General features: G+C 42.8%; 1 protein-coding gene across 3 annotated transcripts in view; it reads right to left on the bottom strand.

Annotated features, from left to right (window-relative positions):
• Positions 1–21,513, bottom strand: part of ALDH1L1 (aldehyde dehydrogenase 1 family member L1) — a 105,383-nt gene extending 83,870 nt beyond the window's left edge. Inside the window, exons 1-3 of one of the 3 annotated variants that reach the window (XM_078351880.1) lie at positions 21,468–21,513; positions 20,869–20,994; positions 2,362–2,468 (exon numbers count right to left, since the gene is read on the bottom strand). Coding sequence is in view for 2 of the 3 variants with exons in the window: in XM_035273944.3 (XP_035129835.1) it covers positions 20,869–20,872 (4 nt within the window). In the remaining variant the exon portion in view is untranslated. Of the gene's footprint in view, positions 1–2,361; positions 2,469–20,868; positions 21,105–21,467 lie in introns of those variants that run through there. The other 2 variants (XM_035273944.3, XM_078351879.1) reach the window with 2 other exon arrangements.
• Between the last annotated feature and the right edge of the window lie 5,835 nt (positions 21,514–27,348).

Raw genomic sequence — 27,348 nt, 5'->3', positions numbered from 1 at the left:
CGCCTACCCCGCAGGGGCTTGTACAGTCCCACAAAGATCAAGAACACTTGCTGTGGACCCTTGGAGAATTCCCAGGGCTTTGAAAAGGCCCAAGCACCCAGCAAGGCTGGCAGTTCTGAGCACTGGCAAGGCTAAGTGGGTCAGAAGTGGCTCACTCACTCACTCACTCACTCTCTTGATGGGCCAAGTACCTGTCATGTGCTACCGACACAGCAGAGTCAAATGAGGCGCTGCCCGCCGGGAATTTGCAGCCCCCTGGAGAGACGGCCCCTTAGACAGCAGCTGCACATCTGGGTTGTACAGTGGCGCTCCCGCCCGCCCAGTGCCTACCCGCCTCTGCAACTCCCCTTCTCCGCTCTCCCTTCCACCCAGCCCAGGTGCCGCAGACCCCTCCCCGGCTTTCCGGGGATCCTGGCCAGCCCCACCTCAGGCAGGGCCCTGTAGAATGCTGCGAGTGGTAACTGCGTATTGTTTCTTGACTGCAAGCCTGTGCCCAGGCGGCTCCTTCTCCTGGAATGCCCTTCCCCCCCAAACCTGCGATTGCACTGCTCTGTGCCCTGCTAAGCCTCACTTCTTTTGAGGTATCCCTCTTGCTGAGCCCCAGCCACCTGGCCCTCTGCTCAGTGCCTGAGCACAACAGTCTTGCTGCGGCCCCTGCATTTACCTGTCTGCCTCCAGGGTTCTTTCAGAGCTCGCTCCCTTATCATATGAAATATCAGAGCCTTAGAGAGGCTGTTCCAGTTCACACAAACTAAGGAAGTCCCTCAGTCACTCCCTGTCATATCACCCCGTTCTATTTTCTTCACAGCACCTACTGTGTATCTAATATTTCCTTGTTTCTTTGTTCATTATCTGTCTTTCCCACTAGACTGTAAGCTCTTTGAAGACAGGAAATTTGTGAGATGTATTGCCTGTTATATTCCCGGTACACACTGATGGCTTGTAGTCGTTGCTAAATGAATGTTTGTTGAATAGCTTAATGCATGTATTTTGCTCACATAAGCCAGTATGGGCACCGAGGATTGAGGTGGCCTGTCCCTGCTGATCCACCTTGCCTGTTTTCAGCCACTTGTTCTTTAGTCTACAGCCTGCAGGTCTCCCTGCTGTCCCTCATATCTGTGGATCTTCTCAACTCAAAGTTTCCACATGCTGTTCATCTTTCTTCAGAGAACCCCACCAGTTCTTCAGGAAGTTCCTACTAAAATGCCATGACTTCAGGGAAGCTTTCCCTAACTGCAGCCTTACTGGGACAGATTCTTCCATTGTGTGATCCAGAGAGGTCTGTAGTTTTTCTTCATGAACCTTTCTCAACTGCAAATTTTCTTTTCTTTTTTTTTTTTTTTGAAGTAGAATCTCGCTCTGTCGCCCAGGCTGTAGTGCAATGGTGCAATCTCAGCTCACTGCAACCTCTGCCTCCCAGATTCAAGCAATTCTCCTGCCTTAGCCTCCAGAGTAGCTGGGATTACAGGCATGTACCACCATGCCTGGCTAATTTTTATATATTTAGTGAAGACAGGGTTTCACCATGTTGGCCAGGCTGGTCTTGAACTCTTGACGTCAGGTGATCTGCTCACCTCAGTCTCCCAAAGTGCTGGGATTACAAGTGCGAGCCACTGCACCTGGCCTTCAACTGCAATGTTATCACTGCTTCTGGGATTACTAGATTAACATGTCTCTCCCTCTGGATCATGAAAAACTAGCTTATTCTCCCGGGAAGTCCCCAGGGCCAAATGCACGCCTGGTGTGTGGAAGGGCATGCAATCTGCAGGATAACTGGCCGAGTGTCAGGTGCCTGCATGGGAAAGTGGTGTGTTCTGAACTTGGGAGCTCAAATAGAGAAGGCAGATGAGCAACAGGAACCACGGAAACAATGGCTTGGAGGCTGGACATCCCAAAAAGAAGTATTAGGAAATCAGAGAGGAATCCATACTCTTAAGAGGTATGAAGCAGGAGAGGAGGGAGGTTGAAACAGAAAGTGTCCTGAAATCATGTGGAAAATAGTAAATGTACCAGAGAAACTGGGATATTTGGTTATGGAGATTATTGAAGGTGCTGCCTCCTGGCTTCTTCATGCTGCTTATACTAAAATGTGAGAGAGGGACATAAGTCAAAAGAAAAATTGTTAAATAAAAAGGAACCAGACCTTGGGTTGTAAAAATGCCCGGCTTCTCCAGATGTCATATGATGCTAAAACTAATACACGGCTTCCAGGCAAAGAGCAAATGCAGCATCAAGCCAGGAAGAGGGCCTAAAAATGAAGCCAAGGGTGTGGATATGACATCATGGCTATAAAATCTTCAAAGAGATCAAAGGGACACCTCAGAATATTTGGTTAAACAGTAAGATTTCTAAGACACTTACAGTTGTCCTTGACAGAAGTCTCAGCAGAACCTCAAGGGAGAGACAGGCTTTTCTCAAAGAGATGTGTGGGTTTGACAGTTGTCTAAAGGCATGAACCTCAGTGAGATCTACAGAAGACACAACATTTTTAAAAGAATTGTATTAGCAAAACAATGTAGACTTGCACTGAAAGGGTCAGAGACAATATAAAATGAAGATATCTTATTGGCAACAAAAGCCAAAATAGACAAATGGGACCTAATTAAACTCCAGAGCTTCTGCACAGCAAAAGAAACAATCATTAGAGTGAATCGGCAACCAACAGAATGGGAATAAATTTTTGCAATCTACCCATCAGACAAAGGGCTGATATCCAGAATCTACAAAGATCTAAAACAGATTTATAAGAAAAAAACAAGCCCATTCAAAAGTGGGCAAAGGATATGAACAGATACTTTACAAAAGAAGACATACATGGGTCCAACAAACATATGAAAAAATGCTTATAACCACCAGTCATTAGAGAAATACAGATCAAAACTACATTGAGATACCATCTCACACCAGTTAGAATGGTGATCATTAAAAAATCTGGAGACAACAGATGCTGGAGAGGATGTGGAGAAATAGGAACACTCTTACACTGTTGGTGGGAGTGTAAATTAGTTCAACCATTGTGGAAGACAGTGTGGCGATTCCTCAAGGACCTAGAAATAGAAATTCCATTTGACCCAGCAATCCCATTACTGGGTATATATCCAAAGGATTATAAATCATTCTATTATAAGGACACAGGCAGACGAATGTTCATTGCAGCACTGTTTACAATAGCAAAGATTTGGAACCAACCCAAATGCCTATTGATGACAGACTAGACAGGGAAAATGTGGCACATATATACTATGGAATACTACGCAGCCATAAGAAACAATGAATTCATGTCCTTTGTAGGGACATGGATAAACCTGGAAACATCATTCTCAGCAAACTGACACAAGAACACTGCATGTTCTCATTCATAGACAGGTATTGAACAATGAGAACACATGGACACAGGGAGGGGAGCATCACACACTGAGGTCTGTGGCGGGGAACTAAGGGAGGGACAGCGGCGGGTGGGGAGTTGGGGAGGGATAACATGGGGAGAAATGCCAGATATAGGTGATGGGGAGGAAGTCAGCAAACCACATTTCCATCTATGTACCTATGCAACAATCATATATGTTCTTCACATGTACCTCAAAACCTAAAATGCAATAAAATATACATTTTTTAAAAATGAAGAAACCTCTAGACCCCCCCAAATTCTGGGAGGAAGAAAGCTGAGAAACTGCACAGATATGAACCTGGGCTGCATTTCTTGGAAAAGAAGGGATAACTTGGGGAACAGAACAAAGAACCCAAAGGGTGGAGCCAAGAGCATGGAGAATCATTCTGGGGTCAGAGTCAGAATCAAGGAACTTTCAGCATCTGCCCAGGAGGATTTCAGAATTGCTGTGGACTAGTGACCTGCACACTTCCCATCCTTGTCCCCTTTGAAGAGGAATGTCTGTGGTGGTTATCCTATGCCTGTCCCATCAGTTTATATCAGGTGGGTGCAGGGGTGAAGGGCAGTTAATTTGTCTCTGGAATTTCCAAAGTCTAGATTGAGAGCAACCGTAGTCAAGGAGCTACACTTGAAATAATACCCCAGGTGCTTCATCCACATCGAGGCCTGATTTAGATGCAGAGATTCTGAACATTGAGCTGATTCTGCGGTGGGATAAGGTTTTGAGGGTGAATGTTTGGAGGGTGAATGTATTTTGCATGTGGAAGGACGTCAGTACTTTGTGGCCAGTAGGTGGACTATGGTCATTTTAAAACTCTTTGATACTACTCTTCCATTCAAGGAGTGGCGCTTAATTCCCCTGCCCTTGAGTATAGGCTGAACATCGTGACTTCTTTTTAATAAATGAAAGATGATGGAAATAACTGTGTAATTTCTGAATACATCCTTTCATAGGCTAGATAGAGAAGCTGAGGCTTTAGGTCAGAGAGTGGCAGAAGCCAGCTTAGCCCTGTGCCAGGAGTATACGATACGCTCTGAATGAGTCCCACTGAAACCCTCCTTTGCCAGTTCAGTTCACTGTGCCGGGAATGGCCTGCCTGTGCTCCAGGGATGGGCTTGTGCATCATCTCCTTTGGGAAGCCTGACCCCCACCTTGTTCTTGGGAATTCCTTCACTCACAGCACAGACCACACTCTGATGTAACTGTCTATATGCGTGTCTGTCTCTTTCTCAACTGCAACACCTCTGAGGGCAGGGACAGGGTCTGTTTCATCTGTGTGTCCCACAGCCCTGCATGGGCCCCGATGCAGGAGAGGCAACTGCAGTGAGAGTGGACAAGCTGTGCAAAGAGAGCCTCTGCCTGGGCTTTCCACAGGGCCCTGGTAGCTGAGTCCTCCCAGGGAAAGAGGCGTGCACTTACACAGCCCAAGGCTGGGTAGAACAATGGGGGCTACTGCTCTAATCCAGAGGTAGGTTAGAAGGCAAACCTGGCTCAGGACTGTGTGAAAGGGGGATAGGATAGACATGGGTTCTCTTCTGTTGTATAAGGATGATTCAGCTTGTTTTCGGGGAATCAGTAACTGGGACTGTGTGTACGCTGCAAAGGAAACATTAACTTGAAGGTCATGGCCTGTGCAAAATCAAAGACGGTAGGCCAAGTGACCTGGTCTTTTTTTTTAATTTGGAACCAGTGTTTCCCTTTGTTTATCTCCTGAGATGCCTCATTCAGATGTTTCTACCCTGCCTTGTGAGTTACTCACTATGTCACCTGATCCCCACCCCTTAGAACCTCTCCCTAGTAGGAACCTAGAATTCAAAATGGTTTTCTCCATATTTCCCTTTAAAAGGGCCAGTGTGAGATTTTTTCATATAGAGGTGAAGGAAGGGACGAGCCTTAACACAGATCTGTGCGATACACTCGAGTCTACCTGAGGACCTGCAAGCACCGATGGAATGTTTCTGGGCCACAGAGCTCACAGCCCTGCTCCTGCCAGGGCCTCTCCAACCCCACGCCGAATCTAACTTGGGGGTTTCACATGTTTACACCCCCATGCTTGGACAGCACCTGGCTGGCAGAAACTCACTGCAGAGGAACAAATGAGAAAAAAGGAGGCAGGGGCAGTGTCTCTCCTCCAGGTGTTCATACCCTGACAGGGGAGAGGAATGTGCAGGCAGCAGGAATCAAAGGTGGGAGGGGATGTGAACCATCACAGAGGGAGACATAAAGCAAGGGGGTCTGGGTGATTCAGGTTCCTCCTGGGAGATACTCAGTAAGACTGTGATGAATTTAACCAGCAAAAAATGAGAACGATGTTCCAGTAGGAGGAGAGGATGTGAGAATAACGCATGGGTGCATGAGGTGCGAACCTAGGTTGTTTTTTGAGGAAGCAGGAGAAAGCATTGCAGCTACAGCTACAGGAAAGGATCTGGCAAAGTCAGGGGTCAGGAGGCCACAACATGGGGTGCAGACTGTGGGTTCCAGCCTGTGGTCCAGTGGTAACCAGATGTTCTGATTTCATAGGTCAGGACAATTTCAACAGCATGTCAGTAATTAACATTAGAGTCTCATTTTCTTATTTGCAAAATAAAAACATCTTTAAAAAATCAATATCTTGGAATATTATTCAGCCTTAAAAAGGAGAAAGATTCTGACACACACACTACAACATGGAAGAATCTCGAGTACATTATGCTAACTGAATGATTAACCCTGTCACAAAAGGACAAATGGTTCTGCTTCTTTGAGGTCCCTAAAGTAGTCATGTTCATAAAGACAGAAAGTAGAATGGGGTGGTGTCAGGGGCAATGAGGAGGGGAGAATGGGGAATTTGTGTTTAATGGAGACAGGGTTTCAGTTGAAAAAGTTCTGGAGATGAATGGCAGTGATGGTTGCGGAATAATGTGCATGCTCTTACAACCACAGAACCAGGCACCGAAGAATAGTTCAAATGGTAAGTTTTGGGTTATGCTTATTTTACCACAATAAAAAATAATAACACAAAAAAACCGTTTCCACCAGCCATCACCATAATTGCATTGGAAAAGCCCATGTCGCATCAGAAAGCTGAAAGGAGTAACTGGGCCTTGTTGGAAGCTCCCTACTGGCTCTGGGCCTGGGCTGGTCTCTGAGTGTGAGCAAATCATCCACCCAGGAACCAGTGCAGGCCAGAGCCTGGCATGTGCAAGACAGGTGAGCAGAACGTGACACTGATTGGGGAACGCAGGATGGTACCATGTCCCAGGGCCAGTGACAGCAGAGACCTGACCCTGACCCTGACCCTGAGCCTGAGCCTGAGCCTGGGAGCTTGGGCTGTGGAGCACTTCATGGAACCCAGAGGAATGCAGAGTGTAGGGGCTGCTTGGGAGATGCGGCAACTGTGATCATAACGGGGAGCAGGGAAGACCTGGCTCCTTCCCTTCCCTCATGTCCTTCCAGGATCCTCCAGTGGCTAAGTCTCTGCAAGTCAGAGGCAGAGAGGCCTGAGGCTGCAGCCCTCCCAGGTCAGACTCCAAGCACCAGGCCCTAGGAAGGGTGGGGAGTAGACTAGAGGGACCCGCAGATGAGTGGCACTGTCCAGTCAGCAGAGAGTCCACCTCATGTTGCCCAGTGGAGGGAGCTCCTTGTGAAGTAGCTGCAAGAGTACTGGAAATGCTGCAGGGCAAAAAGAAGTGGTGAGGTGTCTGGAGATCAGCAGTGGCAGGAGCCACCACCACCCGAGGCTGCACAGAAGTGGGGAGGGCAAAGTCCCTGTGGCACTCTGAAGTTGGAGCCAACCAGGAATGGGCACCCAGGACTGCCTAGGGGAGCAGGAATCAAGGAGAGGCTGCTGCCATTCCTGAAGATGCTTCTTGGAGCAGAGAGACACAGAGGGGGGTGGGGGCAGGGATGACACCCTAGCTTCTCCCTGTGGTTCACTCTTCCTGTCTCCCACAAGGGACTCCCAGGGTCCAATGAACTGGGAGCCACATGCTAGGTGAGGAAACCTAAGAAACGTGGTCTGGTCTACCAGGGCTAGGCATGTCTGCCATGGGGCAGAGTGGAGAGGACAAGGACCAAAGCTTTAGGCAACCAGGCACATGACTGACATGGGAGGCCAAGGTGGGGAAGAACATGTGTGCAGCAAGCCTGGAAGCACCAAAGCCCTCAGCAGCTTCAGTCGAAACTGTGTTCAGAGTGATGGGGCAGGGCTGGCGCAGAGGGTGAGATGTGAGCTTGTGATGAAGACACAGGGACACACACTGCAGAGTGTTTGGCTGGGAAGGGGAAGGTAACAAGAGAAGGTCATGGTGGGAAGGGGAAAGATTGTAACAAAAGAGACTTAAGAGTGTAAAAAGCCATTGAGAATGACTCAGCTGAGAAGGAAAAGTTGAATGTATAAGAAAAAAGTGGAGAATCAGTAGAGTCTGTGGTTCCTGAAAGTGGGGGAAGGGAAGACGTCCAAAAGCAGATTCCGGGGTGGCTTGGATGGCATCATAATCAGAAGAAAGGAAGGGAGGGTGGGAGGATGGACAGGTGGGTGGTTGGATGGAAGGTGGGTCTTCTTTACCCCTGATTCATGTTGGTACAAAATCCCCCCTCGTGGCTTTTCTTCTCTCTCTAAAGAGTGGGGTAAGGTGGTCTCCTGAGGGGGGATGCAGGAGAGGGAAGCTCGAGTAGTCCTTGTGGGGTTGGGGAACAGGAGAGTGGTGGAAGGAGCCTGGGCAGCGTTGAAGGCTCACCTCAGTTTACAATGGGGCCAAACTATGCATGTTTGAGATCCCAGAAGCATCGGACTACTCAAGAAGCAGCCACGGAGGAAAAGGAAACCCATCTCTGAGTTTACTCAAGACTGACCCAGATGGTTTCAGTGAAATCAAAGGGTGGTTGTGGGCTTCAGCTTCTGAGCTGGATGAGGAAAAGGCCTGTGAATTGAGGGAAACTGTGGAGGGCCCTTCAATGACAATGAGTGGGTTGTGCCGGAGCAGCTGGACTGGAGACAGAACAAGTGGACAGAGAACAGAAGGTGGAGGTGGGGAGTCAGAACAAGAGGTTCGGGAAGCAGCACAGTCCCAGGTGATGACAGTTCTGTCAAAATGGAAAAACCTTGACCAAATTTAAACTTGTCAGAGTTTATTTGAGAAAAAAAAAAAAAAATTTGTGAATTGGGCAACCCTCAGAACCAGAACAGGTTCAAAGAGCTCCTGGCTGCTACACAATCAGGCTACATTTATGGACAGAAAATAGAAGTGAAAAAACAACTTAATTGGTTACAACTCAGCATTATATTTCACTTGAAGCAGCTGCCTGTAACTGAAACTCAGATATCTGTGACATGAGTTTACACTTGATCCTTGGACAACACAGGTTGGACCTGTGCGGGTCCATGTATGTGGGATTTTTAAAATAAATACAGTCAGACATCCATGTTGGCAGTTTCTGCATCTACAACCAAATACAAATCAAAAATACAGTATTTGTGGGATGTGAACCCTGTGTATGGTTTTCCAACTTTTCGTGTTTGTATTCATGGGTTTCTAAGAGCCAACTGCAGGACTTCAGCATGCATGGGTTTTGGTATCCACAGGTGGTCCTGGAACCAATGCCCTGCAGATACTGAGAGACCACTGTGCTCCTAAGTTAATTAGTTACATTTAGCATGAATCACTCTATACCGGCTTGGTTTGTTGGGCCCCGTACAGGAGTCTTATCCAAATCAGTAGCCTCTTGCAAATTTTACTTAACAACCCCTTCCTTTTGGTCAAGATCTCACCTAGGTAAGAATGTAAATAAAACTTAGGGCATCAGTGCTACTCTCAGTTACCATCATTTTAGATATTCAGTCTCAACGTGTCATTTATTCATAGGTTACAGTGTCCTCATGATCATACATTTGAGAATTCTGTCATTCCAATAAAAATGATACCATTTGATGCTTAACAGATGGCTGCATGCAAACATTTAAAAAATTTTGAAAGGATAGAGTGCACCAGGAAGACTATTATGATTATTGGGAGCATAATACCAAGAGTTTAAAGTGTGCCCCTTACCCAGGGTCCCCATGAAACAAATCGACTAAAATTGAATAGATCAAACAATAAGTCAGATGAAGAGTGCACCTGTTTTAACCAAGTAGCCAGTCTGTTGTTTGGTGACTGTGTCTCTACAATACCCGATGTATTTATTTGTGCGCAACAAAAAGTATCAGCACTGACTCCTCCTTGCTCAGCTAATAAGCAATCTCACATCCCAGACTGGGCCAAATCAAAGCAGGAGTAAGAGCAAATGGGCCAAAGTCCAGCTCTATAAAAGGGGCCACAAATACAACTTAAATAGGCAGTTGCCTTAGGGATGTTGCTAAACCACTAAAAGAACTAATGGATCCCTTTGATCATGGAAAGTTCTGGGGTTGCAGAAAAGATCCAACATTTTGTACGTGTCGTGAAGTTCTAACTACAGCAGTATCCTTCCAAGTAAAAAGTACCCATAAACAAGGAAAAATCAACAGGGGAAGAGTCTCACTAGGAGAAGAGTCTAGTTGTCATGTACTCAGAAAACCCTTCATATCTAATATGTCATCTCCTTCTAGAAAAATTTCCCCCTGATCGGCTTTACCTTAAAGTCTGCAACCAGTGTGCAGTTTCAGGAATCTTGAGGGGCCCTTTGAGTTGTGAGATGTGGACCCAACCAAGGTTCAAGGCCCTGAAGCCTGACTGCAGTATGGGTAGTGAGAAGACCTTGCTATGGTGCCTACCAACAGGGTTCCAGGCACTCTTTCCCTGATGTCATTTCCAGAAGACCTTGTCTTCAGGTTCTAAAATATGAAGGACTTGATTGTTCTCCATTGGTGGATCATGGAAAGTTTCTTTTATTTGGTGAAAATGTACTCTGGGGGGAGTCAAGATGGTTGAATAGACACAACTCTGGTGCACAACACCCAGTGAGAGAGACGCAGAAATCCAGAGATCTCCTAGCTCCAACCGAGGTACCAGGTCCTTTTCAATGGGTCTGGTCTGATGGTAAGCAAAGCCCAGATAGGGCAGACCAAGGTGGGGAGGCATGTTTCTTCACCCAGAAAGTGCATCTGACTGGTAAGTCAGAGGCTCCCCCTCTGGTGCTCTGGTCCAGATACAGCGCTTCCCCCAAAGCCTCAGCAATACACCGAATAGGGGATCTTTGCCAGTCAAGCACCAGGAATTATAAGCTCAGAGTTGAATAATAATCCAGGACAGTGTCCCAGATTGGCACACAGATCTAAGCAAATGCATAAGCCCATTAGCCGACCAGGAGAGCCCACAGACCAAGCTATCACCCCTTTCCCCTGCCCGGAGGGAGAGGGAGCTGAAAGCAGTAAGACAGATGGAGCAGTGGGGTAGGCCTCTCCTGCATAACCAGAGAGAGGGAGCTGAAAGAGGGGAGACAGGTGGTGCGGCTGGGTGGGTCCCTACCCTCCCCCAGAGGGCTGAAGTACTAACTCTAGTGGGTTATGCAGCCAGCGCCACAGTCTGAGCTGAATCCTGAATGATCCAACCCTATGGAGGAAAGACACAACCCACCATTAAAGGGGTGGGACTAGGCTTCATGTTTTAACAAAGAACACAGGAAGCCTACGTAGCAATGGGAAGGTGTTCTTGACCACCCTGGAGTGCCTCCAAGTCAGCGGAAGAGGTGGGCCCAATCTCCCAGTGTAAACAAAAAAGACACAGGAAGCTTACCTAGCAACCTGAAAGAGTCCCTAGAAACCCAGTAGTGCCTCAACAGGCAGACAAGCAACCTCATCAAGTAGCTCCCTGAGATCACAGCCAAGTAAATCCAACAAGATGGGGAAAAAAACAGCACAAAAAAGATGAAACCATCAAAGACCAGAACACCTCTTCTCCTTCAAGGGATCACAACTCTTCAACAACTTGTGAACACATCAAGACCGAGAAAGAGTGTGATGAATTGACAGAAACAGGCTTCAGAAGGTAGATAATAACAAACTTTTCTGAGCTAAAGGAACATGTTCTAACTCAGTGCAAAGAAACCAAAAACCTTGAAAAAAAGGTTACATGAAATGCTAACTAGAATAACTAGAAGAACATAAATGACTTGATGGAATTGAAAAACACAGCATGAGAACTATGTGAAGCAAACACAAGTTTTCATAGCTGTATTGATTAAGGAGAAGAAAGGATATCAGAGATTGAAGATCAACTCAATGAAATAAAAAGAGAAGGCAAGACAAGAGGAAAAAGAGTGAAAAGAAATGAACAAAGCTTCCAAGAAATATGGGATTATGTGAAAAGGCCTAATCTATGCTTGACCGGTATACCTGAATATGACGGGGAGAATGAATCCAAGCTGGAAAACATGCTCCAGGATATTATCCAGGAGAACTTCCCAAGCCTAGCAAGGCAGTCCAACATTCAAATCCAAGAAATATAGAGAACTCCACAAAGATATTCCTTAAGAAGAGCAACCCCAAGGCACATAATCGTCAGATTCACCAGGGTTGAAATGAAGGAAAAAATGCGAAGGGCAGCCAGAGAGAAAGGTCAGGTCATCCACAGAGGGAAGCCAATCAGACTTACAGCAGATCTCTTGCTGTAAGAAATCCTACAAGCCAGAAGAGAGTGGGGTCCAATATTCAACATCCTTAAGGAAAACAACTTTCAACCCAGAATCTCATATCTAGCCAAACTAAGTTTCATAAGTGAAGGAGAAATAAAATACTTTACGGAGAAGCAATTGCTGAGAGATTTCGTCACCATGAGACCTGCTCTATAAGAGCTCCTGAAAAAAACACTAAGCACAGAAAGGAACAAGTACCAGCCACTGCAAAAGCACACCAAATGGCAAAGACCAAAAATGCAATGAAGAAAATGAGTCAACTAACGGGCAAGAAAACCAGCCAGTAACAAAATGGCAGGATCAAATTCACACATAACAATACTAACATTGAATGTAAATGGCCTAAATGCCCTAATCAAAAGACTCAGACTGGCAAACTGGATAAAAAGTCAAGACCCATCGGTGTGCTATATTCAGGAAATCCATTTCACATATAAAGACATGCCTAGACTCAAAATAAAGGGATGGAAGAAGATTTACCAAGCGAATGGAAAAAAAAAAAGCAGGGGTTGCAATCCTAGTCTCTGATAAAACATACTTCAAACCAATGAAGATCAAAAGAGACAAAGAAGGGCATTACATAATGGTAAAATGATCAATCCAGCAAGAAAAGCTAACTATTCTAAATATATACACACCTAACACAGGAGCACCCAGATACATAAAGCAAGTTCTTAATGACCTAAAATGAGATTAGAACCCCCACACAATAATAGTGGGAGACTTCAACACTTCACTGTCAATATTAGACAGATCAATGAGACAGAAAATTAACAAGGACATCCAAGGACTTGAATGCAGATCTGCACCAAGTGGACCTAATAGACATATACAAAACTTTCAACCCCAAATCCATAGAATATACATTTTTCTCAGCACCACATTGCACTTACTCTAAAATTGACTACATCATTGAAAGCAAATGACTCCTCAGCAAATGCAAAAGAACAGAAATCATAACAAACAGTCTATCAGACCACAGCACAATCAGACTAGAACTCAGGATTAAGAAACACACTCAAACCCACACAACCACTTGGAAACTAAACAACTTGCTTCTGAGTGTCGACTGGATAAACAATGAAAAGAAGGCAGAAATAAAGATGTTCTTCAAAACCAATCAGAATGATGACACAACTTACCAGAATCTCTAGGACACCTTAAAAGCAGTTTTGAGAGGGAATTTTATAGCAATAAATGCCCACATGAGAAGCAAGGAATGATCTAAAATTGACATCATATCATCAAAATTGAAAGAGCTAGAGGAGGAAGATAAAAAAAAAACTCAAAAGCTAGCAGAAGACAAAAAATAACTAAGATCAGAGCTGAACTGAAGGAGATAGAGACACAAAAAACCCTTCAAAAAATCAATAAATCCAGGAACTGGTTTTTTGTAAAGATCAACAAATAGACCACTAGCCAGACTAATAAAAAATAAAAGAGAGAAGAATCAAATAGATGCAATAAAAAAAGATAAAGGAGATATCAACACTGATCCCACAGAAATACAAACTACCATCAGAGATTACTGCAAGCAGCTCTATGCACATAAACCAGTAAACCAGGAAGAAATGGATAAATTCCTGGACACTTGTACTGTGCCAAGACTAAACCAGGAGGAAGTTGCAACCCTGAATGGATCAATAACAAGAGCTGAAGTTGAGGCATCAATCAATAGCCTACCAACCAAAAAAAAGTCCAGGCCCAGATGGGTTCACAGCCAAATTCTACCAGACATATAAAGAGGAGCTTGTTCCATTCTTTCTGAAACTATTCCAAACAATACAAAAAAAGAGAATCCTCCCTAACTCATTTTGGGAGACCAACATCATCCTGATACCAAAACCAGGCAGAGACTCAACTAAAAAAGAAAACTTCAGGGCAATAATCCATGATGAACATCAACGCAAAAATCTTCAATAAAATACTGGCAAACCGAATGCAACAGCACATCAAAAAACTTATCACAATCAAGTAGGCTTCATCCCAGGGATGCAAGGCTGGTTCAACATATGCAAGTCCATAAATGCAATCCATCAATCATATAAACGGAACCAAAGACAAAAACCACAATTATCTCAATAGATGCAGAGAAAGTCTTTGACAAAATTCAACAGCTCTTCATGCTAAAAACTCCCAACAAACTAGGTATCAATGAAACCTATCATAAAATGATAAAAGCTATTTATGACAGGCCGGGTGCGGTGGCACTTTGGGAGGCCGAGGCGGATGGATCACGAGGTCAAGAGATCGAGACTATCCTGGTCAACATGGTGAAACCCCGTCTCTACTAAAAATACAAAAATTAGCTGGGCATGGTGGTGCGCACCTGTAGTCCCAGCTACTTGGGAGGCTGAGGCAGAAGAATTGCTTGAACCCAGGAGGCGGAGGTTGCGGTGAGCCGAGATTGCGCCATTGCACTCCAGTCTGGGTAACAACAGCAAAACTCTGTCTCAAAAAAAAAAAGCTATTTATTACAAACCTACAGCTAATATCAAACTGAACAGGCAAAAGCTGGAGGAATTCCCTTTGAAATCAGGCACTAGACAAGGATGCCGTCTCTTGCCACTCCTATTCAATATAGTATTGGAAGTTCTAGCCAGAGCAATCAGGCAAGAAAAAGAAATAAAGTGTATTCAATTAGGAAAGGAGTAATTCAAACTGTCTCTATTTGCAGATGACATAATGTATACTTAGAAGACCCCATTGTCTCAGCCCAAAATCTTCTCAAACTGATAAGCAACTTCAACAAAGTCTCAGGATACAAAATCAATGTGCAGAAATCACAAGCATTCCTATATAACAATAACGGACAAACAAAGAGACAAATCAAGAGCGAACTCCCATTCATAATTGCTACAAAGAGAATAAAATACCTAGGAATACAACTAACAAAGGATTTAAGGACCTCTTTGAGGAGAACTACAAACCACTGCTCAATGAAATAAGAGAGGACACAAACAGATGGAGAAACATTCCATGCTCATGGTTAGGAAGAATCAATATCATGAAAATGGCCATACTGCCCAAAGTAATTTATAGATTCAATGCTGTCCCCATCAAGCTACCAATGACCTTCTTCACAGAACTGGAAAAAAACATTTTAAACTTCATATGGAATCATAAGAAAGCCTGCATAGCTAAGACAATCCTAAGCAAAAAGAACAAAGCTGGAGGCATCACACTGCCAGACTTCAAACTATCCTACAAGCCTACAATAATCAAAACAGCAGGGTACTGGTACCAAAACAGAGACATAGACCAATGGAACAGAACAGAGCCCTCAGAAGCAACACCACACATCTACAACCATCTGATCTTTGACAAAAGTAAGCAATAAGGAATGGAGTCCATGTTTAATAAATGGTGGTCGGAAAATTGGCTAGCCATGTGCAGAAAGCAGAAACTGGACCACTTCCTGTCACCTTACACTAAAATTAGTTCCAGATGGATTAAAGATTTAAACATAAAACCTAACACCATAAAAATACTACAAGAAAATGTAGGCAAAACCATCCAGGACATAGGCATAGGCAAGGACTTCATTACTAAAACACCAAAAGCAATGGCAACAAAAGCCAAGATAGACAAATGGGATCTAATTAAAATTCAGAGCTTCTATACAGCAAAAGAAACCATCATTAGAGTGAACTGGCAATCAACAGAATGGGAAAAAGTTTTGGAGTCTACCCATCTGACAAAGGGCTAATATCCAGAATCAACAAAGAACTAAAACAGATATACAAGAAAAAAACAAAGGACCCCATTCAAAAGTGGGTGAAGGATATGAACAGACACTTTTCAAAAGAAGACATATATGAGGCCAACAAACATATGAAAAAATGCTCATCATCACTGGTCATTAGAGAAATGCAAATCAAAACCACATTGAGATACCATCTCATGCCAGTTAGAATGGCGATCAAAAAATCTGGAGACAACAGATGCTGTAGAGGATGTGGAGAAAGAGGAACAGTCTTACACTGTTGGTGGGAGTGTAAATTAGTTCTGGAAGACAGTGTGGCAATTTCTCAAGGATCTAGAAATAGAAATTCCATTTGGCCTAGCAATCCCGTTACTGGATATATGCCATGCCCAAAGAACTATAAATCATTCTACTATAAGGATACATGCACATGTATGTTCATTACAGCCCTGTTTACAATAGCAAAAACCTGGAACCATCAATGCCCATCAATGATAGACTGGACAAAGAAATTATGGCACATATACAACGTGGAATACTATGCAGTCATAAAAAACGATGAGTTCATGTCCTTTGTAGGGTCTTGAATGAATCTGGAAACCATCAGTCTCAGCAAACTGACACAAGAAAACCAAACACTGCATGTTTTCACTCATAGGTGGGTGTTGAACAATGAGAACATGTGGACTCAGGGAGAGGAGCATCACACACTGGGGGCAGTTGCAGGGGGTAGGGGAGGGACAGTGGGGGGTGGGAAAGGTGGGGAGAGACAACATGGGGAGAAATGCCAGATATAGTATTCATCTATGCAACAACCCTGCATGACCTGCACATGTACACCAGAACCTAAAGTAAAATTAAAAAAAAAAAAAAGAAAATATACTTCGGAATAACATATGAAAGCCTTACAGTATTTAGTTGTATCAGAATTGAGGAGAGTGGGAGATACATAAGATTCTATTATTAAGGGCATAGGCTTCCAATAAATATCACATAAAGGTTCAGTCTATGTTTTCTGCTAGGAGGGAATCTGATTGCCCACAAAGCCAATGGTAGTACCTTTGGCCAAGGCAATCCAATTGATTCAGTCATCAATTTCAAAATGCCATTTGTTCTTGCAACCGTTCTAGAAGATTGAGGGTGATGGGGACAATGATAGTGTCATTGTGTTTGCAATACCTTGTTTAACTGCTTTAGAGTTTGTCCAGTAACATAGGTTCCTCTGTTGCTGGAGATCCCTCTCCAGGTACACCACAGAAAGGAGACACATTTCTAGTAACATATTAACAACTGTCCTAGCATCAGCTTTCTTATATGGGAAAGCTTCTATCTGACCAGAAAACATGCAAACTATTACAATAATATGCTGATATCCCATCAAGGTGGGAAACTGAATGAGCTCATCTGTAAATATTCAAATGTTTCATTATACATTATACACTCCCTGAAGTTTTCATTGTGTTCCCAGGATTATGGATTTGGCAAATCAAACATTGGCTATAAACCCTTTTAGCATTTTCAGAACAATCACCCCGCCAATATTTTTCATAATTTGGATCACTATAATGAGCAGTGGTGTGCAAAGCCCTTAACAATGGAAGCTTCAAGGACTCAGAGAGGACCAAGTGGCTATCCAGGCCTTCCATGAGTCTACACTTCACACTGAATTTACATCTTTTCAGATACCAATTTTGTTTTTCCAAATCGGTGCACTGCACTGTTCATTAAGTATGTCATCATAGGGGAGCTGACTTGGATCAATCTTATAGATTTTATTCAAATTACACATCCTAACAATTTCAATACTGGCTGACTTAGTATGAACATTTGCCAGGGCATTCCCTTGATACGCAGGTGCAGTTTTTTAAGTAGGTATTTTAATTTTAATAAAGGCACTTTGTGATGGTAACAGGATGGCAGAAAGGAATTAGTCTACTTGATGTTCATTTTTGATGGGAATCCTACTGGAAATGAGAGGCCACCTTTGTTTCCATAACATGCTAGAATTATGAAGTACTTCTAAAGTATATTTGCTACCTAAAAATATCTACCGATTTATCTTTAACTGTGTGGCAATCTCAGGTAAACGCAAAAAGCAATGCAGGTTAGGCTGATTTAAATTGGGGGAGAGAGAGGCATGGGCTAAGGTTTCATGATTAAGACACCAAAAGCAATTGCAGCAAAAGCAAAAATTGACAAACATAATCCAATTAAACTAAAAAGCTGCACAGCAAAAGGAACTATAAGCAGAGTAAACAGGCAGCCTACAGAATGGGAGAAAATATGTGCAATCTATACATCCGACAAAGGCCTAATATCCATAATCTACAAGGAACTTTAACAAATTTATAAGAAAACAATCAAACAACCCCATTAAAACATAGGAAAATGACATGAACCAACACTTTTCAAAAGAAGACATACATGTGGTCAGCAATCATATGAAAAGAAAGCTCAACATCACTGATCATAGAGAAATGCAACCCAAAACCACAATGAGATACCATTTCACACAGGTCAGAATGACTATTATTAAAAAGTCGAAAAATAACACATATTGGTGAGGTTGTGGAGAAAAAGGAACTCATACACTGTTGGTGGGAGTGTAAATTAGTTCAACAATTGTGGAAGACAGTGTGGCAATTCTTCAAAGACCAAAAGACAAAGCTACCATTTGACCCAGCAATGCCATCACTGGGTATATACCCAAAGGAATACAAATCATTCTGTTATAAAGACACATGCATGCATACGTTCATTGCAGCACTATTCACAATAGCAAAGACATGGAATCAACCCAAAGGCCCATCAGTGATAGACTGGATTTAAAAAAATGTCTCAATACTACACTGTCTTGATTATTTTAACCATAGAAAAGGACTTAATGTTTGGTACAGTAATTTATCCCACTTTATTCTATTTTACAAAATAGTTTTAGGTATTCTAGGACCTGTGCCTTTCTATATAAATTTTAGAATAAGCTTGTCAATGTTTACAAAATAAATACCTTGCTAAAATTGTGATAAGAATTGTATTAAACCTAAAGATAAATTTGATGATGATTGATATTTTTACTATGCTGAGTCTTCTGATCCACAAAGACACTATGTCTTTCCATTTAATTAGGTCTTCCCTGATTTCTTTCATCAGCATTTTATAATTTAAGTATTCAGATCCTATGTGTTTTATTAAGTTCACACCTACATATTTCATTTATTTCAAAGTGACTGGAAATAGTTTGTGTTCATATATATATATATATATATATATAATTGCACGTTAGGTTCTGGGGTACATGTGCAGATCATGCAGGATTGTATATCCTAAATGGGATTGCCCAGGTTGTTTTCCAGGGTTTAAAATGATAAAACTTTTAGAAAAAAAAACAGAAAATTTTGGGGATCTAGGGCTGGGCAGAGAGTTCTTAGACTTGACAGCAAAACATAATCCATAAAAGAAAAATTGATGAATTGGTCCTCATCAAAATTAAAAGCATTTGCTATGTGAAGTCCACATGAGGAAGATGAAAAGACAAGCTACAGACTGGTAGAAAATATTTCTAAACAAACCTGCACATCCGCACATGTACCCCAGAACTTAAAGTATAATAAAAAAGGAAAATATTTCTAGACCATGTGTGCCAAAAAGAACTAGTATCTAGAATATATAAAGAACTCTTAAAACTCAACAGTAAAAAATCAAACAATGTTATTAGAAATGGGGAAAAGACATAAAGAAATATTTTAGAACAAAGGAAATACAGATGTCAACTATATGCATAAAAAGATGTTCCAACATCATTAGTAATCAGAAAATGCAAACTAAAACAACAATATCATTATAGAAATCTACAAGAATGGCTAAAATAAAAAGCAGTGAAATAAACAAATGTTGGTGATGATGTAGAAAACTGAGTCACTCATACTTTGCTGATGAGAACCTAAAATGGTACAGCCATAAAACAGAATGGAAACCTAATTCCATCTTTTTTTATTTGTTTCAGGGACCTGAAACAAATAAAAAAAAATTAACACAAAAGAAAAAAAAATTAATGCACTCTAGTGCATTTGTTGTTTATTTGGAAAGTTCCACTGTAAGCTGCCTTTAGTAACATTTTGCCATTTCTGTAAGACTTTGTTGCCCCCCAGGCCAAATGCATAAACCAGAAGAAACTCAGTTTTTCATAAATTAAAGATCCCATTTTTATCTACAATATTGGCTTTACCATTAGGCCCCCTTGATTAAGTTAGCCAATTTTTTTTTCCACCTAAGCACACAAAAAGAATGAAACAAAAGAGCGGAATACAAAAATCTCTGAAAAAAAAATTTTTTTTTCTTTGAGATGGAATTTCACTCTTGTTACCCAGGCTGGAGTGCAATGGCGCGATCTCGGCTCACCGCAACCTCCGACTCCTGGGTTCAGGTAATTCTCCTGCCTCAGCCTCCTGAGTAGCTGGGATTACAGGCACGCGCCACCATGCCCAGCTAATTTTTTGTATTTTTAGTAGAGACGGGGTTTCACCGTGTTGACCAGGATGGTCTGGATCTCTTGACCTCCTGATCCACCTGCCTCGGCCTCCCAAAGTGCTGGGATTACAGGCGTGAGCCACCGCGCCCAGCCAAAAAAATTTTTTTTGAGATGGAGTCCCACTCTGTCACCAGACTCCAATGCAGTAGTGAGATCTCTGCTCATTGCAACCTCCACCTCCTGGGTTCAGGTTATTCCCCTGCCTCAGCCTCCCAAGTAGCTGGGACTACAGGCACAAGACACCATGCCTGGCTTTTTTTTTTTTTTTGTTTTTTTGTATTTTAGTAGAGACAGGGTTTGACCATGTTGGCCAGGATGGTCTCAATCTCCTGACCTCATGATCTGCCTGCCTCAGTCTCCCAAAGTGCTGAAATTACAGGCATGAGTCACTGTGCCCAGCCTCCTGCACATTTTTAAAAGCCAAATTGTACACCCCCTGTAACACTACCATATAACCAGTTCCTTTCTGACCCAGTCAGATGTAAGAGTCATCTAACTGGATCCAAGCCAGTTAATTCCCAGATCAAATCCATTCCTGGACCCATTCCAGTTTCTGTCGTGACTTCCAAACCCAGTTTGGATCAGAAATTTGCTCAAAGGAACTGATAGCTCAAAACACAAATCCATGGAGCTCTGAAATCCGAGAGAGAACTTACCCATGATCCCCAGCTGCTCTGAGAGATCAGTGGACACAAATAGGTCCGGCAGGTACTTTGCCTGTTCACTCAGCACCCCTGGGGGTCGCTAAGAAGGTGTACTTTGGATCCCACTTCCGGCGCCATCTGTTAAAAGAAAAACTTCAGCTGAATTAAATTTAAAGGAGTTTAATTGAGCAATGAATGATTCACAAACTGGGCAGCCCTCAGAATCACAGCAGATTCAGAGAGACTCCAGGGGTGTCTCATGGTCAGAACAAATTTATAGACAGAAAAAGGGAAGTGACATGCAGAAATCAGAAGTAGGGTACAGAAACAGCTGGGCTGGTTGCAGCTCGGCATTTGCCTTATTTGAATGCAGTTTGAACACTAAGCAGTGTATGAATGGTTGAAGTATGGCTGCCAGGATTGGCCAGGACTCAGCTGTTATAGGTGCATACTCCTCAGTTAGGTTTTCAGTTTACCTGTTAAGTCAGGTTGCAGTTCATCCACAAGGACTCACACACAGAAGTACAGAGCCCTTCTTAGTCCATATTTAGTTTGCTTTAACACCTTATTAAAGTAGAGTTTATGAAAGATAATGTAGCCTCAATATTTACCAGCATGTTACAGGTTCCTTGCTTGTCTCAGCCTCTTTTTCTCAATGTTTATCGAAAGGCATTATGGGGAACAGTTAGCAGGAGGGTACCTCCTGCAGCCGGGCTGATTGTGATCTCATGGGCTCCCTCTAGTGGGCAGGCCATCCCTACTGAAAGGAGGGGGCTCGTTGGTGGACTGGGATGACTGGGCAGCCTCTCTCCCAGGGCCCTGGCTGTTTGCAATATAGGCAAACAGGGTTGCTTACTCTGTGTTCTTTAGGCTGTGATTTAAAACAAGGACAAGGTGGTCCCTTTGGCCCTGTAATTGTTGCAATGGAAGAGACATAAGCCTATTAACTTTTTGTGCTTTTTCTTTTTCTAGAATCTTTTGAAAATGTTCAGCTAAAGCCACTGATTCAACCATGTCTGTCATTTCCCAGCCAAGTTTATGCTTCTTAATGCAACTGCTAAATTTGGGACAATGTTTGTTTATAAATAAAACACTTAATGCCATTTTAGTCCCCAAAGGAAATTCTCCTTGCTGTCTTTTGAGAGCAGAATGTTTCACGAATAGTGTTTCTAAACCAGCTCTGTAATATGAAACTGGTCTATCCTTTTTTCGCCTGCAAGACTGACAGACCAATCCACTTTTTGTGGAGAAGACTTAGGAACTGAACTTAAAAGGTTTTCAGTGTTCTTCCAGCTTGTTGTAGCAAGAAGGTTTTTGAGGGTCTTTAATATCTCCTTGGGTTCTCCAGTCTGCTGCTTTCATCCATTTTTCTGCTTCACCAGGTCCCAAAATCAAGTGAATAAATTGATAAAAGTCAGAAGTTCCTGCGTCATAAGCTCCTGTGGGAATTCTAAACTCCTAGGTAATCATTTGAGGATTTTCTCTTGCATGAAGCCTCTTATGAAGGCTCTCAGTTCAGCTTCAGAGCATGGAGTAAAAGTGGTTACAGCAGGTCTGGGTGTTCAGAGGGTCTCACTTTGTAAGACAGTTGTCTAACCTCTCCTTTTTCATTTTCCTCAAGACGAAAATGTACTTGAGCAATACGATCAGTAGACTCAGAATATTGAAGTAATGGCAAAGAAACTGAGGAGTAGTCAGAGTTAATTCAATGAGCAGCGTGCAGTCCTCCTTCCTCTCATCCTCAGTTTGCTGATTAAGGTTTTTATTTGTCTCCTGGGAAGAAACTTTTAAAGTGGCCACTCTTTGTTTAATCTTTTACATGTTTCTGCATACCAATTTGAAATGTGTTCCATTGTTCTTGCGGGATGTTTTATCTTTCTATTTCTAATTTTTCCCTGCAAATAATCAGTTTTATCCAAATTAAAACTTCTCAGCTGAGCATGGTGGCTCATGACTGTGATCCCAGAACTTTGGGAGGCCGAAGGGGCTAGATCACTTGAGACCAAGAGTTTGAGACCAGTCTGGGCAACAGGGCAAAACCCCATCTCTACAAAAAATACAAAAATGAGCTGGGGTTGGTGGTGTGTGCCTATAATCTCAGCTACTTGGGAGGCTAAGGCAGGAGAATTGCTTGAGCCTAGGAGGCAGAGGTTGCAGTGAGCCAAGATCGTGCCACTGCACTCCAGTTTGAGTGACAGTAGGTCACCCAATTTGGGTGTCTCAACAAACAAACAAACCAACCTCCCCACTGTGGCTGCTGTAACTCTAAATTATTTTTGTAAGGTTCGCCCATTTCTCCAGAAAAGCCCTGGTTCTGGATCCATAGTTTATACACAAGAAATAGACTAGAGTCCCAGATGGGGGAATTCTAAGCTCCTTGCATCCCAATGAACCCATGATTCCCTATCTCCTAAGAACCCTACCCACCATACCCAATTCAGTTTCTTTTTGACCCAGCCAGACACCTGAAACCTCTATAAGATCCAGCCCAGTTTCAAGATTTCTGAATCTTGTCTGGATCAAATTTCTCAAATAAGTTCAGAGAGCTCAGAATCTGAATGAGTGGAGCTCAGGGTCCAAGAGGGCTCTACCACCGTCCCCGGTTCTAAGGGATCAGTGGGCACAATGGGCCCTGCTGTGTGCCTTTGCTTGACCACCCCCTGCTCCTGGGAATCACTGTGCTCCTCTTTGAGTTCCTTCATATTCACCAATCTGTTAAAAAGGAAAAACCTCAGGCAAGCTTAAATTTATCAAGTTTATTTGAGGGGAAAAATCTTGCAAGGTGGGTAGTCCTCAGAACTAGAACAGGTTCAGAGAACTCCTGCCTGCCACATGGTCAGGCAGCATTTATGAACAGAAAACCAACATGGAGCAAAAAGAACAACTAAGTTGGCTACAGCTCAGTGTTTTGTCTCACTGGGGTCGACAGGCTGACTACTAAGATGTAAAGCTCAGGCATTAACTAACCAAAACTCAGCTATTTGTTGCCTTAGTATACTCTTAAGGGAATTAGTGACATTTAGAATGAGCAACTCCATATTGGCTTGGTCTGCTGGGTGCAGGAGAGGAGACTGACCCAAATCAATGGCCCCTACAAACATTACTGACGAGTTCTAAGGAGGGGTCCTGAAGTGGCTGTGACGACTTAAGGGTTCACTTAAGGCTGAATATGGGAAGTGCACACATTCTTATATTTTCCATTCTCCACAGCTGGTGTTTGCTTATTTCTGGGCTGGCCACCACCCTTTGTAATTGCGGTAGCTTTTTGGCTTTATTTTTCAAATTATGTTATTAAAAATTAAGTATGCAGTCTTTGACCCAGCCATTCCACTTCTGGGTATTTTACCCAAGAGAAATAAAGATATACATGCACACAAAACTGGTAGCATGTTCACAGCAACCTATTCACCATGGTCAAGACCTGAACACAACTCAAGTGCCACCAATAGAAGGATGAATTTAAAAATTAAAAATTTTATACAGTAGAGTATTATTTATTAATAAAAGGAAGAAATACATGCAGCAATATTATGCTAAGTGACGGAAGCCAGACTCAAAATAGTACATGCTGTATGATTTTTTTCTATACGATATTTGAGATCAGATAAAACTAATATATGGTAATAAAAGTCAGCACAGTCATTGAGAGAGGGTGGGGTTGACTGGAAGGCAACCCCAGGAGATTTCTTGGCAGGCTGAAATGTTCTCTAGCTTGTTCGAGATTGTGGCTATACAGTGTGGGAAGTAAAAGTTCCTATTCAAAGTTTCCTTTCTTGTTAAAAAATAAATCATAAATATGCTAATAACTCTTTGCTAAGTCCTATCCTATGTAGCTGTTAAACATGCCATGCTTACAGGCACATAGTATGTTCTATGTCTTTGTACTTTAACCAGGATGTCTGTGCTGGATGTGCTCACAAGCATGTCCCAGGGATGTGCTCACAAGCATGTCCCAGCTAGCAGCATTTTTACCTGTTTAACAAAAGTTTTAAGTTGTTAGCCAATCGGGTTTTAGTTTAGATTGTGAGGTCTGGCCCCAGTCAACAGAGGTTAGACACAGCAGTACAGACAACCCGAAATGGGTAACGGATAAATATGTCTGCTTTTCCTCTGTTCATTGTACTCTTGTGACAAGATGGCTAGCCAGAGTACCCTTCCTGTAGTCCAGGAAGTAAAAATTGCTTGCTGAGAGATCCTTCGTCTCAGTGCTGATTTTCCTTTGCAGCACCAAGCATCTGTTTCCAACAACAGGTTGTAAAACTGCTAAAACTTATTAAGCTCAACAGGTAAGATTTGTAAACAGAAATTATTATAAGATTAAAAATCAACTACAAAATGAGTATGTGCTCGGTATAAAACATGAAACAATCCAAAAATGAATAGAGAGGAAGTTAACAACCCACACACCCTCTTTGGACCTCCCTGAAGCAATTGCTGCTACTGTTGTTTGTGTACGAAACTGAAGGCCTGTTACCATCCTGCAAAAACTCTTGTTACTAGTCAAGTATCATGCCTGTAATCCTAACACTTTGGGAGGCTAAGGTGGCAGAATCACTTGAAGCCAGGCGTTCAAAACCAGCCTGGGCAACACAGTCTCTATAGATTTAAATATAATCTCTATAGATTTAAATATATACACACACATATATACATATATATATATACACATATATATATACATATATTAGCCAGGCATGGCAGCATGCACCTGTAGTACTAGCTGCTTAGGGGGCTGAGGCAAGAGTATTGCTTGAGCCCAGGAGTCTGAACCAGGGTGACAGAGTGAGATTCTGTTTCTAAAAACAAAAACAAAACAAAGTTGATATTGAAACTTTCAGTTAAAATTTAGGCTTGCAACATTTTATGTAAATCCTTTGATCTCAATTAAAAAAATTGAAAACAAGAAAGTTTCTAGGAAGATAATTCGATTAGTGAAGTAATGACATTCAACAGGTTTGAAATATAAAGTTAGAAACACCTTCCAAAAATTAGATCAACATGATGAATAAATGGAAAATAACATAAAAGATAAAAGGTTTAGAAAATCAACTCATGAAGCCCAACATTGAACAATAAGTGAAGCCTCAAATATTCTAGCTGACTTCCAGCTGCTGTATGAAACTTCTTTTTTCATTTATTAGACATGTAGGAAATAGACGGACCACTGAACGGAGACTTTTTCAGACAATCATCGTGCTGTGCCTTATTAGCTATGGCCCCAAACTCCACCACAGCAGGTGGGAAGTTCAGCCTGTTCCATTTCAGACTTGAAGGACAAGGACACCCAGAGGGCAAAGACTGGCCTCATGCCTCACTGAGGATGAATTGCAAAGCACACATTCACGTGAAAGGGAAAGGAGAGATACTGACAACCACATCTAGACAGCTCTTGGACAAGGAAACTGGGATGCAAATAACAACGGTGTCTCAGAAAAAGGAGGCGCTGCACTCAGAACGATGATGGAGACCCACTTTTAAATATTTCATTCCTAACGAAACATGAAAAACGTAGAATGACAGGAGCACTTGTTAACTCAAAGGACTGAAAATGTGACCCCTTCCTCAACGCTCTTTCTTAGAAGCCACGGGAGCATGCGATCCAGAAAAACAACAGAACAAATGAAGGAACAGCAAGATCTGGATGCGGGAGCCAGGGAGGGCAGGTACAGGACAGGGCAACAGTCAGTCTCAGGATGCCCGCAGCCTGGGCAGCCAGAGGCCCTGTGCAGCAGGGCAGAGGTGCCAGGGCATAGTGGGGTTGACAGAGTGGAGGATGAGACTTATAAAAGATATGGCCATGTACTTGTGGTCTAATGTAGCGTTTTGAAAAAATAAATAAAGATCAGTGCACTGAAATGAAGCAAATTTTAAGGTGAGGTCATCACTAGTTCTAAGCAAAACAAAAAGTTGGACTAGGGAGTATACTACTGTGTCTGCAGTATAGTACATAGTCTTATATTAATGTATAACAGACTGTAAATTTTATCAAGATTTTACTACATCCATACTGGGAGATCGGAGGGCAGGGGAGAAAGGGAAAATGCAGAGAGGGGGGCTGGCACAAATAGTAAATCATCTGCTCTGACACCCGCTTTGCAGACCATATCAGAAATTACTTATTGGGCAATAGCTGTGCAAGTGTATTATTTGGAGGCACTTATTAACGTGTTTAGTATTTCCATTGTTGTTGGATGCATGCAGCAGGCCCTCTTCAGGTGCAGAGGGGAGGTCTATTGTCTCATCCTTGTACACCCAGCACTGCCAGGGTGTCTGCAGAAGGCGGGGCTCAGTGTGCTAATGAATAGACAAATATACACATCCTTGGATATCCCTCTGCCAACTTCAGGGAGCAGGGGTCTGTGTACAGAGAACTTGCTTCTAAGGTAGTCGGCTGCTGTCTACCCCACCTCCACACACACACACACACCTAGGCTGGACCTACCCTCTCAGGCCCCAAAGGTCAGGCCAGACGGGGTGGGATAGCCTCCCTAG

Source organism: Callithrix jacchus, chromosome 15 (assembly GCF_049354715.1).
Source record: "Callithrix jacchus isolate 240 chromosome 15, calJac240_pri, whole genome shotgun sequence".
NCBI lineage: Eukaryota > Metazoa > Chordata > Mammalia > Primates > Cebidae > Callithrix > Callithrix jacchus.
This window is presented reverse-complemented; position numbering and strand designations above follow the sequence as displayed.